Genomic DNA, 19045 nt, shown 5'->3' with positions numbered 1-19045 from the left:
AGTATTTGCTAGTGGGGCGTGGTGGGGGAGGAGCTGATTATGAGAGATGACCGGAGAGAAATTTGGGGGGTGATGCAGCTGTTCTGTATCTTGATTGGTGGTTACTCTATGCATTTGTCAAAACTCAGAACTGTACAGTAAAAAGAGTGGATGGTATTGTATGCAAATTAGAACATAAATTTTAAAAAGGTTTCTTCTGTTTTCTGTATTTTCTTTAATGCCTTGTCTCTTTTTCATCTGAGGCCTTCCTTATGAATCTTGTAATTCTTAGCTGTCCATTCCTACCTGTGAGTGGGATCGGGATCCAGAGCCATGTGTCGTGCTGTGTATGCCTTTGCTCTTGTGGAGGTGTTGAGAGTGTGTAGGCTGAAGAGCTATACAACGTGCTCTCACACACACTCGCGCAGGTGGAATTCCAGGCAAAGGAGTAGTAGTAATTCCAGTACAAAGAAGTAGTAAATTATTTTCCTCTTTTCTGAATCAGTTGTCTTTTTCTACTTCAATGCATCCTTGGGTTTCCTCTCCTTTGCTCGTTTCTTCTCTGGCCTCCTAGCTTCTGGTGGGGAGCGGAGAGTTTGCAATTACTTTTCCAGTATCACTTTATTCCTTTCACGTTAATCAGAGGACCTGGCACAGGTCTCCCCGTTCCCTTGCCAGGCTCTCAGGCTGCAGGCCTTGGTCTTTCCAGGCTGGTGCGACTCTACCTGCCTTCCTGTGGGGTTGAGCAGACCATTTCCCTCACCCCAAACGCTCCCAGGACCCCTGGCCAGGCCTGTCTGCCTGGAGAGAGGTTTTCTCCTGATTTATTCACTGCATCACGACTCTATTGACACCAGCCTGCTCCCTGGAGATGCCTTTGTCTCCACCCCTTCTGAGCTGTGCTCATACTTAGTTCGGAAGAGGCCCGAAGGGTAAACCTGGATCCTATTCCTCTGGTCGGGAGGAGGGCAGTCAGTGTGTCAATGTGCTCCTGCAGCCTTGGAGAGCTGCCCAGTTAGAGGAGCAGTCCCCAGACACGGGTCAGGAGCCTTCCCGGACGCTGTCAGGACCGCACGTTGGGGGGCCAGTTAGCATCATGGCTCCCTTTCCCATGCCTGAAACTTACGCACACATGTCATGCATGTACGAGGATGTGATTGTGAATCACTAAATGAAAGTGACTAATGAGCTTTTCGGCTGTTTTATTGAAAAGATGAGAAGCATGAGACTTAATGGTATTTCTTTTGATCAAAATGGATGTTTGAGCATCTCATGTTATTTAAGAGTGAATTTCTAAACTGTGCTTTTAAATATTTAAAGCATGACCATTAAAATTCATCCTTACTCAGGTTTGTACTTTCTGGGAGTGTTTGATTTTTGTTGCTTATGGAAGTTGTCAGTTTTGATCATTGAGATGCAATGCATGAAGCCCCTGACCTATCCCGAAAATGCTAGCAAGCCAGCTTTCCACCCTGGGATTGTAGATTGAGTGCTATTCAAATACTCATCGCCATGTTGCTCTTTAAGGAAGCATTCTTGAATTTTGTTGGGAATCTTACGGGTTTTTTTTTTCTTCTTTCTATTTTTCTTCAAGTTTTGGTGAAATGTTGGAGGAATCATACAAGTTCACTAAAGCAATATTACTCATTAAGCTTGATTGTATAGAAGAACCAGTCATTCTCCCCAGCATAGATCATTTATTTTTCTTGCATGTTTCTAGGCCAAGCTGGTTCCTAACTAAGGAATATATTTTTTCTTTTTCTATTTATCTTCATTTCTTTATCTCTCCCATAGAGATAAAGACATTCCAAACATGGTGATCAAAAATGCCTTATTCATTACATAGTATAACTAATGAAAATACAGAGACTCTTAACAAAAGGCCCTGGGCCATGAATGTATATCCTTTTCCATTTAATTGTAGTTTTTTTGCAGTCACCGCGAAGTTTATTTATTTGCTGTCTGGTTGTTACAAACTTTTTTGCCTGGACTGCATCATGGTGTTAAATATTTAGCTTTATCCTTCTAGGTATCTGGCTCATTTGACAGAAGAAAGGTTATATGCTTCTGATGAAAGATAAAGGAAATGCACCTTCCGGAAAAAAGTGGTTTGAAAGAGCCCTGTTTGTAGTGACCCAGCGCAGGCTTTTGAGCTGAAGGTGATTCTCACCTTATCCCTGATGGTGTGAGAGAGACTTCTCTCTTCCTTTCAGATAGCAGACAATCCCTGAGATTTACAGCCTGCAGTCCCGCAGATCAGCGAGGGTCATGTGTCACACCCACCACGAATGCTGAAGTCCATTGCCAGGGTCTGAGGCACACGGAAGAGAGTCAAGGTGTGCGGCTCGAGCACGCCTGCTGCTTTGAAATAAACGCACTTGGAGAAGCGAGCTCGAGCGGGGCCTGGCAGAGGGAGTTTGAGAAGGTGTCAGTCCTGCCTCTCAGCTTGTACCAAGCCACCCGCCAGGCCCAGCCTCAGCCCCCAAGAAGCAGCCTTCCTCCCCACCTGCTCGAGCAGACTTCAGGATTCGCCCGTAACTGCCTGACCCAGCGTCCGCGTTGCAGAGCAGATTGGGCCATAGGTCTAGTGGGGAAGAAAGGGGGAGGGTGGATTTGTTGGGAATATTCACGTAAGCCATTTGTGGTTAGAAACGAAGAAGAAGGGAATAAACTCATGAATATTACAGTGTTATATTAACACTTGGGCAGGTAAATGCATAGGAGGAGATGCTCTTTTAAGACGCTCTTTAGAGTGGGTCCTCAGTTGCCTTCAGGTGCTAGGCAGGTGACATAGGCTGTGCAGCAACCAGGTGTGAGTTCATAGGCCAGATAGCCACTGGAGAAGAAGGCAGGACGTGCCTTGCAAACGAACATTGGAGCTCAGTCTTTTAAAAAGTGCTCCTCACTCCTCCATAACTCTATAACCAAAACCTCGTCTGACTCAGCACTTGGGATGCCAGTTGAACCACTTGTGTGTGAATACACTTCCTTTCCTGTAAGTCAAGAAGGATCTGCTTTTATCTGGGTTTGAAGCCTGTCTCTCTTTTCAGTCTCCTGTTAATAAACACAAGCCCATGCTAATGGTATTGGAAGAGTTTGGGTCTCCTCTAGTATTTTGTAGATGGAATATTAGTCTTCGATCGATTAGCTTTTCTGACTCGTCTCATGAAGTAATGGCAGGGAATTTATCACCAACTCTTGGTGGTCAAATTCAGCTCTTCTTGATACCTTTTGAAACTGCCAGTCTTTTAAACTGGATGATGACATTGTCTTCCTTCACCAGAACGGATAACTCTTTGAGTTTTCTTCTGCTAAGAATACAGGGATTGCAAGGAGGAATGAAATCCACAGATAATCCCATGCCTCATTTTAGCAATTATTTTGCCCCCTTTCGTCAGAAATGCTCTTGAGAGCAAGTGGTGTTTGACAGATTGAAGCTTCCAAGTGGCTTCTTTCCCTGAGCCCTTCCCCACTGGGGGAGTAAGAGGTGAAGGGATCATGGGGAAGAAAGGGGGATCTGTGCCTGCAGCATCGTACACCCGGTACCCAGACCTTGAACGACGCGGTACTTCTGGTGTATGTGAGTGTAAGGCGGCCAGCTGGGATCCTTGTACAACTACACACACACACACAGACACACACACACAACCCTTCATCCATTGCAAGAAGGGGCGAAGACCTCGTTTTCTCCAGCCTCTCAGCTGCAGTTCCTGCCCGCCTCCTTGTCATCATGCGGTCCTGAGTATTTCTCTTTAACAGCATATCCGATTACAGCCTGCCTGGCCTTTATTACCGTTGTTCTTAGTTGCATCTACATCATATCCCTTTTCCCTCAGCAGATTACCGTTTCTCCAAGGATCAGGACCTTTCATTTACGGATTTATTTCCCACTGTTCCTCGCACTGTGTTTTTTATTGGCTGATGGTTATAAGTTGGCTCCATCTCAGAGCCCTTTCGAGTCCTGTGTCCACGAGCCCTTGTTTCCCTGGCCTTCCCGATGCCTGAGGCTGTCAGGTCCTTGAAGGGGTATGAGGGGCCTTCCCTCCACCCCCTGCCGTGACAGGTCGTGGCTGGGCGACTTTGAGTCAGTCCAGAAGCTTCTCTAGGCTGCGGTTTCCTCATAGAAAATGAGAGGGTTAAACTCATTAATGTCTCGGTTCCTTCCCACTCAGTGATTCTGTGATGAATATGTGCTCGGTGAGGCAATTACCCAGAGAGCCAAACACATTAGGAAGGGTTCAGTTATGCTACCACATTCATGAATTCAACAAAGATTTGTTGGGGTTTATTGAGGACCCACAGTGTGTAGCACAGCCTCCTGGTCACGGGGGACCAATGGTGAGGGGGGCTTATATGATCTTCATCCTTGTGGAGAGTGTTTTACTGGGAGTGGAGGACAGTGAATGAATAAACACATGGAATAGCTGGGACAGACTGGGAAGGAAGCCGTGGGGGCTGTGACAGGGGACAGAGGATGAACCTCAGGAGAGCCTGAGGGGGGCGCAGCTATGCAGAGAGCCCGGCATTGGGTGCCAGGGAGCAACAGTGGCAGTGCAAAGCCCTTGGGGAGGCTGAAGGGGATGGTGAGGAAGGAGAGTGTGGGGGAGGAGAGAGGGGACCACACAGGTCAGAGCAAGAAAGCCATGAAGTGTGTTTGTGGTGGGGAAAGGACCCCATCTGACTGATGTGTCAAGATGTTACTCTGGACACCTTGTGAAGTGAGAACGGCTCTTTAGAGAAGCAAGAATGGAGGTCGGGAGATCTGGTGGGAGATTTGTAAGTAGCTTATATGGGAGATGATGGTGGCAATGAGGATGGAGAAAAGTGAATGGCTGGGATGAGCCGTGCAAGTCCATCTGATACACTCTTGCTGATGGATGGAGCTACAGGAAAGGGCCAAGGAAACTCCAGGTTTCCAGCTTTGGTCATGAGGTGGGTGACGGCACCAATAATTCAGGTAGGAGAGACCTGGGGGGGCCAGGGAGACCTGGGAGGTCTCTTATCTGGCCCTGATTCCCTCGAACAGTCCTTAAAATTCTAATATCTCATTTTCTCTTGATAAAATCTATATTCTGGAAATAGCTTGTCTCTCAGTTTGCCATTAAAAATAATGGTTAAAAAGAATTTCGCTTTGGAGATACACACACAGCATGAAAGAAGGGATACAGATAGCCAAACATCATGAAATGGCGTATAACTTCCGTAGACGTAAAGTAATAACAAAATAAAATAACAAGATTTTGTTAACCTGTTAACTTTAAAAATTGAAGATTTCAGGGAAGCTTAGTCTGGTGGCTTAAGAGCATGGACTGTGGATCTAAGTTCTGGCTCTTCCACTTACTTTCAGAAGTTCTTTAACATCTCTCTGCTTTAGTTTCTTCATCTGTAAAAACAAGATAGTAAATTCTAGCCATAGGGTTGTTATATGGATTCAGTGCAGTAAAGCACTGAAAACAGCACCTGGTAATGGTAAATGCTATTCAAGTGTGGAAAGTAAGTTCCTAGTGTTGAGCAAACTTCATTCCATTAAAAAATGTTTTTGAATCCCTGCCATGTGCCAGCTACTGTTCTGGACTTGAGAATAGAATGGTGAACAGGGATTTCCCTGGTGGTCCAGTGGTTAAGACACCATGCTTCCAATGCAGGGGATGCGGGTTCGATCCCTGGTCAGGAAATTAAGATCCCACATGCCGTGTGGTACAGCCAAAAAAAAGAATAGAGGGTGGGGAGGCGGTCGCCTGCTTTCCTGGAGTTTATATAGGAGGAGTGGAGGCAGATAATAAACAGGCAGATAAGCACCAGCACCAGATCATCTGCGGTGGTGAGAAGTGTGTTCTAAAGAGGGCGCCCATATGTCCAGTTTGTACTTGGTGTCTTGGCATTCTGTCTGGTTTAGCATTTTTGAACTCTCAAAAGTGTTCCAGTTTTATACAAAAACTTGTACATGAATGTATTTAGCAGCTTTATTTATAATTGCCCAAACCTGGAAATAACCCAAATGTCCCTCAACTGGGGAAGGCATGAACAAACTGTGGTACGTAGCACAGAATCATATTTAGCCGTAGAAATGAGCAAGCTACCGATAGACCCCAGGTCATGGTGAATCTCCGATGCCCTGTGCTGTGTGAGAAACCAGGCACAGAGCCTGCACACGGTATAGTGACATTTCAGTGACGTTCTGGAAAAGGCATAATTGTAGGAACAGAAATCAGATCTTGGTTGCCAGGGGCTGGGGGTCAGGGAAGGGTTGACTTACAAAAGGGGGGATTTTGGAACTCGTGGAACTGTTCTGTATCTTGATTTGTGGTCATGGTGGTCACAAGACTGACTACTTTTGCTAAAACTTGCAGAACTCTACAGTAAAGAGGGTGAAATTTACATATGTAGATTATACTTTAATAAAAAATGGAAAAGATTCCTAAGCAAGAAAGAAAACAGTTTTGCTCTTTGAATGGCAGACGATCTGGTCATTGGAGTTATGAAGAGTTTTGGGAGAGCAGTGGTGGAGCAGGAAGCAGGGAAGTAGAGGGATAGAAGGAAGATTGACACCTTTTTTCTTGAGGGCAATATGTATTCATTCAACAAATAATTATGAGGCACCCATTATGTGCCAGGTCCTGGCATATAGTCTGGGCACAGATTGTGCCTGTAAACAAAACAAAAACCCCTCACGGGGCTTAGAGTTGTGTATTAAAATGCCAACGTGCATTCCTGTTTATATAGTGAGTCTACCTTCAGGAATATATTGTAAGGAGGTAAGGGAGGGGCCGTAAAGATATGCATTCAGCAGTGTTCTGTGAAGAATTATTTTAAAAGGCAAAAGCTGAAAACAACCTAAAGTCTGACAATGGGGGATTGGTGGGTAAATTATGGTAAAAGTGGTCATTAAAAATGATAAAGTATTTATTACATGTATTTATGTGGGGAGGTGTCTGAGATACACGGAGTATAAAACTGAAGGTAAAATACTCATTTCCTGAGTATTAAAAAAATCTGGGATACTACACATTAATCTCTGTTTCTTGGGGTGGGAGTCGGGGACTTTGGTATATTTTTTACTTTTTTTTTACACAATGAAGATCCATTTTTTTCCAAATAATTGGCAATCTAAGTATTTCCATTTGGGGAAAAAATCATTTAAGACAAACACAAAACAAAATAAATATTAAATATAATAGGCCCTATATTTTCTGAGTGAAATTCTGTTCTAGAAGGAAGGATTTGTTTCTTAAAGGAGAAGACAAATGCTTTTTGTTGGCAAATGCGAATGAGTCTGTTTTTGGAGAAACATGCAACATTTTAATTGGAGAAACTTAAAATATCAGTTAGTTTAATATTTTGCTTAAATGTCAGATTAGTCTAACCTTTGAAAAGTCAGGTTACCTCTTTTCCTGGCCCTTTATAAAGGGGGAAAGAGAGCATTTCGTTTATGTGTATATTCTTCTTGACTCTTTTTACTCAAGGTAAAATAAAAATAAAATAGCCTCTACTAGCTAAAAAAGAAATAAAAGGATGTTTTTCTGAACGCAGTTCTGATTATACATTAAGAGAAAATGTGATGTACTACTCATGATATGTACATAGATAAGGAGAGTGAAGCAGGCTCCATGGAGCGGTTATATTTTTAACATAATTTGGCACGTTTTCACAGGATTCAGCACCACGGATAGCTACAGAGTCCCAGAACATTTCGTTATCATCCCCCAACCAGTGATTCAACTTTTAATCATATTGCAGTGACACTGGACTTGTAAAGTTCATTCAGTCTGTGGTGCATCGAGTTTTAGACTATACCTATACCTATACCCGTTGAGAATAAACATATATAACATTATGAAACATATAAACATTATGAAATAGGACCCAGAACCCAGCTATTCCTAAATAATATGAATAAATAATATGAAATAGGACCAAGAGCCCGGCTATTCCTAAATGGTTACCATTGCCAAAAGCGTAGAAGAGTGATAACCACAAAACTTTCTAAAGCAGGTGAATCGATTGACTTGTATGTAAATGTTTGCAAGTCACTTCACATAAAACTATCCTTTTAAATGTGGTGGAACATCATAGACCTCAATATACGCTCATTCAAAATGTCAACTAAACTTTGAAAATTGGGATTTTGACTTTTTTGCATCATTATTTACCATTACATTTTGGGTTCATAGCCTATACATTTTTCTGTATCCCAGAGTTCTTCTGAAGGATTATTTATTGCATGGTAGGAATTGTAGCTGGAGCTTCTTTGGCAACTAAGTTTTATTAAGTCAGATGGAATTGCCTTTACATTCAAAGGCACAGTGCTTGAATATTTATGTGAAAATTCACAACTGATAAAGCCTTCCACAGCAGACCTGGCAGCTCAGGAAGGCTGTATGCAGTATTTTTTCAATCTTTTAAAACACTTGCCTCCTTTTTTTTTTTTTTTTTTTTTGCGGTACACGGGCCTCTCACTGCTGTGACCTCTCCCGTCACGGAACACAGGCTCCGGACGCGCAGGCCCAGCGGCCATGGCTCATGGACTTAGCCGCTCTGCGGCATGTGGGATCCTCCCGGACCGGGCACGAACTTGTGTCCCCTGCATCGGCAGGCGGACTCTCAACCACTGCACCACCAGGGAAGCCCTATAAGTCTGGATTTTTGCGATCATGTTTATGCTGGGGTGGGAGGGATGTTTATCTCAGTAGAGTACCCTGGAGTGAAATCCAGATCCAGAGAAAACCTCTTGCCCGTGTAGATTCTGTGACTGTCTTCTGGTGAAACAGTGGTGCTCTAGGGGGGAGGAGTGAATCTGTGCAAGAAGGGAAGGAAACAGGAAACATTACCTCCTGTATATAATTTTGCCTTTTATAATTGAAGAAGGTTTTAAAATTTGCTTTTCCTGTCTTGTGTGAGCTTCCTGTCCTTTTTTGGTTTCTGGTTTTGCTTTTCTCTCCTTGTTCTTATGATAGTGACTTTTCCTTTTATTCTCCCCTGTGATCTGTATAATTTCACCAATAGGCAGCTTTTCTTTTACGGCTTCCACTTTCTGCATGGATTTTCCTTTCCTGCCTCCATCCCTGCTCTGTCACATCTTAGCTGTGTGACTTTGGGAATGTTACCCTCTCTGTTGTCATTTCCTTACCTGGAGAGAGAGAGAAAAAAAGCAAGGAGATGTGAAGATCTGTTTCTGGAGGCCATTACAAATATTAAATCGTTTAACTTAAATTAAAACTAAAAATTAAATAAAAGTAATTACAATTTAAAACTTAAAATTTACAAACATGTATTAGTGCTGAGAATGATACTCGGCCCCTAGAAGGTTCTAGCTTTCCATCCTCTTCCCAATGAACAATGTTTATTGTTTACTGACAGAGAACATCTGTTATGTAATTCTTAAATATTAAGGTACAACTCTTTCTAGCAAGATTTTACACCAGCTTGTCACTCTCTAGCAATCACATTGTGGATTGCGGTGTCTGAATGCTCCGGTTTGGTTTGTCACTACTGAGAAGAATGCATTTATTTCCTTCTTCCAGCCTCGATAGTTCAAACCCAAGAGGGCTCTTGGCTTCATGCTTATAATTCTGCCCACAGAGAATTAGAGATGCTTACTTTGCCTGGTTGGCTCACATTTATGGAATGTCTTGCTCTCCATGACTTTCCAGGACGCCCATTTCCTGACCCAGAGAGCACGGTGTTCTTTTAAACTGCTGTCTTAATGATTTGCCTACATGCTTTTTGTATTTCTGCCCAGAGGCACAAGGAAAGCACCTTGAAAACTGAATAATGAAAGAAATATGGATGCTTTGAGACTCCCCTCTGTATCAGGGAATGGAGGCTGGGATCAGAGTGTCAGCACCTTGGTTAGGCTTGAGGCTGGACCTGGGGGTACCACTGGCCTACTGAAGACAGGCCTGGAAGAAGGCAGAGAAGGAGAAAAAGAAAGCAGGGTCCAGGGCTGAAGGGGGTGGGAGGATGAGGACCTGAGTGCGACAGGGACAGAACGGAAGTGCGGCATAGCAGGGAGATGCAAGTGCAAACCTGTGCACAGGTGTGTGTATTTGGACAGGATTCTACGAACATGGGGAAAGGAATGGAAAGACCTAGATCAGGATGTCACTGTGCCTTGTGTGGGGGGCGGGGGAGGAGGAAGAAGGGGGAAATAAAAAAATAACTGACCAAAACCCAGCTTATAGGAAATGATGTCATTTATGGAAAACGTACATGCTTATGTACAGATGCAAACAAATGAAAGGAAAAGAGAGCTCCATCAGCTGGGTTCTTAAGGGTGCCCATGGGAGGCTGTCAAGTGAAAAGTTAAGTTGGGAAGATGGGGGCTGGGATGGAGAGGAGCGTGAGGGTGGCTGCAAGTTATTGGTGGTTTTTCGGTCCTTTGGTTTTCTTGTTTATTATGTTATTTTGTTTTATAATAGACACATACAAATGTACATATATGTAGATATATATATGGCATATATACACATGTACATGTACAAATGTACACGTATGTGTGGATATATAGACACACACACACTCCTTTGAATGTGTGAAGCAGCATATGAAACGATGAAGGGAAGACAACTGGGCTGCCACGTAACCTATTCTGGTAGAAACGTAACAGTCTCCCGTGTAATGTGCGTGTGCATTCGTGCATGTTTGCACGAAGCAGAGGAAGGCGTGGAAGGCGGCTGTTCACTTTGATTCCCCACTGGGGGAATTGGGTACGAGGCAGAACCTTGTTACTTTTAAAGTCTCCCATCCCCAGGGCCTAATGAATGCATTCACCGTAGTGGATAAAACAGTGTTAGCCTTGAGTGGTTTACTGATGATCTGTGAGGCTACTTTGGTAGAAATTTAAATACTTTATTAGAGTTTAATCTCTATCAGGGCAGAAATAACATTGATCTTCATCATTCATCTTGTCATGGATTCATTCACTCATGCTAAGCATATATGTAGAGTTCCATATAGATAGATAGATAGATAGATAGATGTATGTGCCAGGTATTTAACAATATTTTCTTTGATGCCTAGCACATTTGAAGTTTTCTTTTTTAAGTAAAAATATAGGGTTTTTGAAAGTTCATCATAGAAGGACCTGATCTAGTGGATCAGGAAGGCTTCCTGGAGGAAGTGGCATTTAAGCTGCAAACTGAAGACTAAACGGGAGTTTGTTGGGTGAGGTCAGGGGAGGATTCCATATTCCATGCAGATGGAAGGGTATGTGCAAAGGGCCCTGAAGCAGGGGGAAAGGAACATGGTAACGTGAGGAATGAGGAGTGTGGCTGCAGCCTAGTAAAGGAAAGGATGAGAGGAAATGAGGCTAGAAAGGTATGTAGGGGCTGGATCATCCAGGACTCGCAGGCTACTAGAATTTCCTCCAACTTTTTATTTTGAAAAGTGTCAAACCTATACCAAGGTTGCAGGTGTAGTCGAGTAGATCACCTGGATTTTCAAATTGCTAACATTTTTCCATGTTTGTGTGCTCTCTCTCTCTCTCTTTCACACACACACACACACATGCACATTTTTCTCTTTGCTGACCGTTTGAGAGTAAGTTACAGACAACATGTCATGTTAAAAAGCATGTCATGTTTAATATCATGTATCTTCCAGGAACACAGATTATCTCTGGTATAATTGTGATACTGTTACACACCCAAGAAAGTTAACATTGATAAAGTACCTTTACCCAATAGATTGTCCATATTTAAATCTTCAATTGTCCCAGTGTTCTCTGCTAACTTTTTTAAAACTCCAGGATCCAGCAAGGATCATGCATTGTGTGCAGATGTCCTTTGGTGTTTGGGGGGCAGGTGTAGCCCAGCTATTTTGTAGAATGCCCACCAATTTAAATTTGCCTGATTATTTCCTCATGATTAAACTCAGGTTGAACATTTACAGCAGGGATACTCTCCTAGGGGATGTGAGGCCTGAGAACTCCCTAACATCCGGATCACATGATAGCACTTTCCATAATGATGATGTTACATTTGATGGTGTCTACCAGCTTTCTCCATTGTACACATGAAATTTTCCTTTGTAAGAAATAAAATTATCTGGAGGGTGGTGCTTTAAGATTCTGTAAATATCCTGTTCCCCAACAATTTTGCACTCAGTGATTTTAGCAACTATTGGCATCCCTCATCCAAGATAATTATTACTCTGGTGAATACAAAGTGGTGATTTTTCTGATTGTCTAATTTTTTGTATATTAGTTGGTATTCTGTGAAGAAGAGCCTTCCTTTCTCCTCCGCTCCTTTTAATCAGTATCAGTATGAACCTGTGAATTTTTAAAATACAAATTTAAGATTTACTGTGTATTTATAATCCACTTCTAACATGAATCGTTTTGATGTTACAGTTTCCCATATTTGGCCAGCAGGAGCCCCTGTCTAAAAAGGCTTTTGAGAAGTAGTACCTGGATTGAGTGAATGAAGTAATAGTAGGAAAGTGATGAATAAATCTGTGTTTACCATGCTTTTTTTTTCTCCCGAGACTCTATATCTGTCAATCTAGCGCGCTTTTCTTTTTATTTCTCTCTAGGTCTCATGGACTAATTGGCTCTCGTTCAGCTGGAACCTAACAGAGAAGTCATCCTGCTGTGTATCAAGACAATGCCCAGTTTTAAAACTGCTCTGAAAATGATGAAGACAGGATCGCCCAGTGATGCTGTCAGGGGGCAACAAGCAGCTTGAGAATTCCCTGTTCACCAGGTAGCAGCTTGAAGGAAGCCCCTTTCCATTAAGGAGGACTGCATGGCAGGCAGCCCCCACTGAAGGCCAGAAAATGAGTGTCCCGGCGGCTCCTAAGAAATCATGTTACACTGAGTTACGGGACAACAGAAATGGAGTGAAAAACAACAATGAGAGCGTCCTAAGTCTGGGAGACACCAATGCCAACCCCGTCATGTTGGAGGTCAGCTCCTCTCCTGATGAGCCTGTGACGTGTGCCCTGACAGATGAAATTGGAAATGCAAATTCAAGGGGGCCAGAAAGTAGTACCCGTGTCCAGAAGGAGTTTCACCCCCTTCAGGGCTTTTCGAAGGCATCTCAGGTTGGCCCTGCCAGCCTGAAGGATTTTAAATTTTCTCCGATGGCTCAGAGAGAACGGAATGAAGAGCCCATGCTGGAGAGAGGCACAGATCCCCTGCAGGCCCCTCGGGGTCTTCAGGGACAATGTCAATCAAGTTGGAGGACTGTCACAGGTGAGGCCAGCCCAGAGGTTTCGGCTCAGAGGGAGGTTGACGTTCCCCGGCATGTTCCCAAGGATAAGTTGGCCAAGACCCTTGACAATGCGGAATTGAGGAGGCAGTCTCTGGAGAGAGCCGGCAGCTCTGCCGTAGCAGTGGACATGCTTACCAAGGAGTGGGCTGGGGGTCTGGCCTGGCCGCTTCCACAGCCTGCAGTGCTGGGGTCCCCAGAAGCCCCCCGTCCGGTACCCAGTGGTGGGGAGGGGCCGCAGAAGATGGGGGCAGCGCCTTCTCCAGGGCTGGCTTGTCTTCCAGCTGATGGTACCTCAGAGGGAAAGAGCTCACGTCATCCTAAACCATCTACCTCAGTAATCAAGGAGACCACCCCCTTAGAGACCCAGCCGGATGGGGGACAGGTACCCAAAGTTAGCACCCAGAGCACAGAGCCTTCCGCCCACCCAGAGTGCGCTCCCAGTTCCTCTCCAGCCTCGAGAGACGTCCTGAGGAAGCCAGAAGCACAGCTAGGTCAGGGAAAGCCCGAGCCCGAGATGGAGCTGAAACGTGTGCAGCTCAGGGCCGCGCAGGAGCTCCAGTCCACCCAGGCGGACGGGCTGGAATGTCCTCAGGAGGATGGCGTGTCATCCCCAGGGAGAAAGGAGCCGTGTACAGAGGGAGCACAGCAGGAAGCCTCGGCTGCGGCACACAGCGGGCCCCACCCGCCGGGTATGGGAAGAGGCAGGGGCGAGCAGGAAAAGAGAGGTGAGGAGGGGTCTCTCCAGACCACCCCCAAGCCGAGCCCCGCTTCCTCGGGAGCTGCTGGGCATCAGCCCGTGGGCAGAAGTTCACCAAGTGCAGCTAGGAAACTGGGTGAAGCCCCATCCAGCAGCGTTTCACCCAGGGATGGTCACGTCGCTTTTGTTCCTGGTGATCTGACTGACAGCAGGCCCTCAGGCGCCAGCGAGGAGAGAGGGGTTTTGGGTGGTGGGAATGGGGACGGCGCTACGGTTTTTAATTCAGATCGTTCTGTTGGAGAGAGTGGAACTGGGGTCCCTGAGCCCCCCGACCCTCCAAGCAGCAGCTCAGAAGCCGGGGAAAGCACAGAGATCGCTACATCCGTTGCTGAGACTAGGAACCATCTAGAGACTGCAGTGAAGACTGAAAGCACCCCCCAAGTAAGGGCAGATTCTCTTCCCGGAGTCCCAGCGCCGCTCCACCCAGAGACAACCGTGAATGTGGCCCGGCAGCCCGTGCAACCCAGCAGCCGTTTTCCGGACTTGGGTGCCTTGAATGTGGACGCGGGGGTCCCCCTGGCTGCCCCGCCTTCTGCCAACAGCTCCAGGTTGTCACACGCTTCCCTGAAAGTGCCTGACAAGAACCCCTGCCCTGGTGGGATCCCCAAGCCTGGCCTCACCCGTCCCGAGGACACACCCACCTCACAGGAGGGAACGGAGGGCCCCCAGGTTGAAAAGACGGAAGAAAGGGCGGATCCCCGGCCCCTCGTTATGCCCAAGCCCAAGCACGTGAGGCCCAAGATCATCACCTACATCCGGAGGAGCCCTCAGGCCCTCGGCCAGGTGGACGCGTCTCTGGTTCCCGTGGGGCTACCTTACGCCCCGCCCTCGTGTAACATGCCTCTCCCCAAAGAGGAGAAGGCGGCAGGTGGAGACCTGAAGCCGGCCGCCAGCCTCTATGACAAGTTCAAGCCAGACCTGCAGAGGCCCCGGGTGTTCAGCTCCGGACTGGTGGTGTCTGGGATCAAGCCACCGGGACACCCCTTCAGTCAAATGAGTGAAAAGTTTTTACAGGAGGTAAGAGAATGTCACTCTGATACAGTCTATAAGTTGAACGTCCTAAAGTTTGTTGTGTATTTTCTATGAATGGTGAAAACAGAATTTCCTCTCTTAGCAAATTGCAGACTCTGATGGATGCGCTTGTACAGAAATGGACGGTTTTAGCTAGAGGAGGTCGTAGGCGAATGGACACTTTCGACGAGAAGAGTTTGACGATCAGATGAGATGGAGCTAACGTCTGAAGAGAGTCATTTAAATTCTACCTGACATAATGCACAAAGGTTAGATAGGTGTGCATTCAAACCGGCTTCCTTGCTTAAATAAGGGAGCATAATTCTTCTAGGTCAATGGAAAAAAATCCAAAATAAATATATTGTTCAAATTAGTCAGACTTCATCCTGTGAGGGGGAGTATTTCCCTTCTGGGAGAATCTTGTATTCGTCCATGTCAAGAGCACAGTGAGTAGAAAATAATGTGTTAGGCATGGGCTCTGTTTTAAGTCAGAACAGTAATTACAACTAGCATTTAGTTGAGTGTCTACTATGCATTGGGCCCACATGACATCACATTTAATCTTTGCCGGTCTTCACTAATCCTTGCAGTGATTCTCTGGAGGGTGGGATTGTGGTTCTTTTCATTGTTCAGGTGAGGAAGCAGACTTGGAGAGCTCTGAGTCACTCATCCAAGGCAGCAAAACAAGGACAGCACTGAGATTCTCACGCACACCCACCCAGTTTCCTCACTCTGTGGCCCCTCTCAGTACTGGGGTGCTATGGCGAGTTGTGCTCCCAGAGCTCAGAAAGAAGGTTTTCTCTGGATGCAGTCTCATGGCAGCCAGTGATCAATTAAGAGGAAAGCAGCATCAGATCGTTTCTCTCCCTGACACCCGCCGCGTCTGCTCAGGCCACTCAGAACACGGGCTGGAGCCTATAGGATGCTCAGCTGTTAGGATGCACTCGATCTGGCTCCTTTACTTCCCGACCACCTCTCCTTCCTCCACTCTCTCTCTCCCTCTGCTGCCTCAGGGCCTTTGCACTTCCCTCTGCTCAGAATATTCTTCTCCCAGATATCTGAATGTCTTTCTCCTTCACGTTCCTTAGGTCTCTGTTCAATGATCACTTCATTGGAGACTTTCATTTGTAACAGTTCATTAAATAAAGTAATTTTCTACCCTCCCCCCGCCCCCAAACAAAAAGATACCCTAGATTTTTCTCTGCAAAACACAATTGTGAAAGAAACTTTATTTGGAGATGTAGGCAAAAATCCTGTTACTGTTCTATCTCTTTGACCCTTCTTAATTTTTTTGTGTATGTTTCCTTTCTTTGTTGCTTCCACTCTCTCCATAAAATACACAGTAATGTCTATATTAGATGCACATGCCCCCCGATATTGTCTATTCTTAATCCTGTAGAAGCCACCCCAAGTCTCCAGGAGTCGGGGCAGTATGAGTGTGCAGCTTTAGTAGTGCTGAGGGATTTGGGGAGACCCCGTTGGTGTGGGGACAGCAGGGCCACTGTGCGCCAGCCGCTCTGAGGACCACTTCCTGCTGTAATCAGAGCGTTCGAGGCCCAGGTCCTCTCCTCAGGCTACAGGATAGAGCAGAGAAGCCCCAGGGGTTGTGCTGGGCTCATTTCTGCAGTAGTCTCTAATCACAAGTGGAGAATGGGCTGGCCTTTGCCCTTTGCTCCTGTAGCTGTGACTTGGTGTAACCCAGAGAGTCCCTCTCCTGTGTTCAGCCCCCAGAAGTGGCTCTGAAGGTCATCGTGGGTCTAGTCATGCCAGGAGGATAAAATGCGCTGACTTGTTCAGACTGCTTTCTGCTCTCAGCTATCCTGAGGCCTCTGGGACACTCCCTCCTATTGACTTCTTGGGGGAATCCTTTTTATTTTTTTTTTAAATTTATTAATTAATTTATTTAGTTTTGGCTGTGTTGGATCTTCGTTTCTGTGTGAGGGCTTTCTCTAGTTGCGGCGAGTGGGGGCCACTCTTCATCGCGGTGCGCGGGCCTCTCACTATCCCGGCCTCTCTTGTTGCGGAGCATGGGCTCCAGACGCGCAGGCTCAGTAGTTGTGGCTCACGGGCCTAGTTGCTCCGCGGCATGTGGGATCCTCCCAGACCAGGGCTCGAACCCATGTCCCCTGCATCGGCAGGTGGATTCTCAACCACTGCGCCACCAGGGAAGCCCGGGAATCCTTTTAATTACTGGTGTAAGTGGGGGGAAGGGAGCAAGAGTGAGAGGACCCGGTGAGCTTGTGTGCTTACAGCATACGGGTGTGTGATTAGGGCTGAACCCTGCTGCTCCTCCCTGGTACCGCCTCATCACTGTAGGACACTGTGCCTGTCAGAGCTCTCCAGAGAAACAGATTGTACATACAGGTATGTATATGTATGTATCTTTCTATCTGTTGAGACTTTAAGGAATTGGTGCATGCAGTTGTGGAGACTGGCAAGTCCAAAATATGCAGGGTGGGCTGGCAGGCTGGAGACCTAGGGAAGAGTTGATGCTGCAGTTTAAATTCAAAAGCCATCTGCTGGGAGATTTCCCTCTTCTTTAAGGGAGGTCTTTTTCTATGAAGGCCTTCAACTGACTGGACGAGGCCCACCCACGTGATGAAGAGTAATCTGCTTTATTCAAGGTCTGCTGAATTAAATGTTGATCTCATCTGAAAAACAGCACTAGAGAAACATCTAGGATAATCTTTAACCACGTATCTGGGTGACGTGGCCTATCACGTTGGCAAAGTGAGCCGTCACAAGCCCTCTCCTTGCAGTAGCTTCTCAGTGAAGCCTCTGCATTTGCCCCATTGTCTCCCCAGCCTGCCGTCCCCTGAGAACAGGACAGGGCAGATAGGAAGAGGGACAGTCCAGTAAGAACTTAGTTGTTTGTGGTGTGTGCCTTGATGGGTTTTAGGAGTTTGTTTGAAATCACAAGGATTCTTTAGTTTCAGAATTATTTCTTTAAAACTACTGCATTAGAGAAAGAGGGAAAAAACCCATTGGGGGTTAATCTCACTGTGTTTATGACTGTACGGTGATACCTGCCGTGTTCTGTCAAAGATGAAAGAAAAGAGTGTGAAGCTTTTTGTAGACTCTCTTGTTTTATTAAAAATGCGTAGATTAGGCATCTAAGGAGTACTTTTCACCTTTTCAAAGAATTTTTTATCTTACCAGAGACAAATTACCCCACAAAATGGCAGGCATCGAGGTTCCTGAAATTGTTAAGGTCGTTTTCAAATGATGGAATGATGGATTTTGACCCCTGAAACCTATACAGTTTGAAAGAACAGAATAATTACTAAGAGAAGACCTTGCAATCCTAAAATCCTGATAGATGTAGGTTAGAAATGATAATAATTTCTTCATGGGAGCACCTGCTAACAGCAGTGAGCAGTGACACAAAACACTTAAGACACTAAAATAAAAAAAAATTGAGCAAATATGAGTATAATAGAAAAACCAAAGATTGACAGTAAGAGAGTAAGTAGAAAATGGTAAAAATTTTATCAGAGAGCAGATGTACTTTCACAGGAATATAATTTGCTGGGGCCTGAGTTCCATCTACGTACTACAGCAATCACGCATGTTTTACAATGTGATTATGATAAAACTTTAAAGGCCTCATCTTCTGTTTCAATAACGTCAATTTAAGGAGAACTTCTTATCTATTTCATCATTAAAAGAGTATTAAATTAAGGGTTTATCTCTTCAACAGCCTGGATCAAAGCTTTATACCCCTATTAAAGAATATTGTTAAATGCCTGTGATTCCTGCATAGAGGTCTGACACGTAACATGTATTATGATTTAGAGCAGAGTTAGTTGACATCTATGCCTTTTCATACATAGCCTCTGGCACGTTTTTTTTATCTTAAAGGAAATAAGATTATTTCGTTGTCTTTTTTTTTTTTTTTTTAACATGAAGAAACACTGATACTATGAACAGGCTTTGTGAGTACAGAATTGCATATATAAAAGGTAGCCATCAATTGTATTCTAATCCAAACTGTTAATCACAGGCAACAGTAACATGATGTTATGTTGTTAGATTCAGGAAAGAATGAAACATGATTCCTTTATTTAATAGATGTTTGTTGATTTCA

At 45.1% G+C, this 19045-nt stretch overlaps 1 protein-coding gene across 1 annotated transcript in view; it reads left to right on the top strand.

The window, feature by feature from the left end:
• Nucleotides 1–12735: 12735 nt before the first annotated feature.
• The window catches only part of MTUS2 (microtubule associated scaffold protein 2), a 312496-nt gene continuing 306186 nt past the window's right edge, over nucleotides 12736–19045 (top strand). The window contains exon 1 of the mRNA XM_024755523.1: nucleotides 12736–14964. Coding sequence (XP_024611291.1) covers nucleotides 12754–14964 — 2211 coding nt within the window. The 5' untranslated portion in view covers nucleotides 12736–12753. The remainder of the gene's footprint in view (nucleotides 14965–19045) is intronic.

This window comes from Neophocaena asiaeorientalis, unplaced genomic scaffold, assembly GCF_003031525.2.
Source record: "Neophocaena asiaeorientalis asiaeorientalis breed wild unplaced genomic scaffold, Neophocaena_asiaeorientalis_V1.1 scaffold59, whole genome shotgun sequence".
NCBI classification, from domain to species: Eukaryota; Metazoa; Chordata; class Mammalia; order Artiodactyla; family Phocoenidae; genus Neophocaena; species Neophocaena asiaeorientalis.
This window is presented reverse-complemented; position numbering and strand designations above follow the sequence as displayed.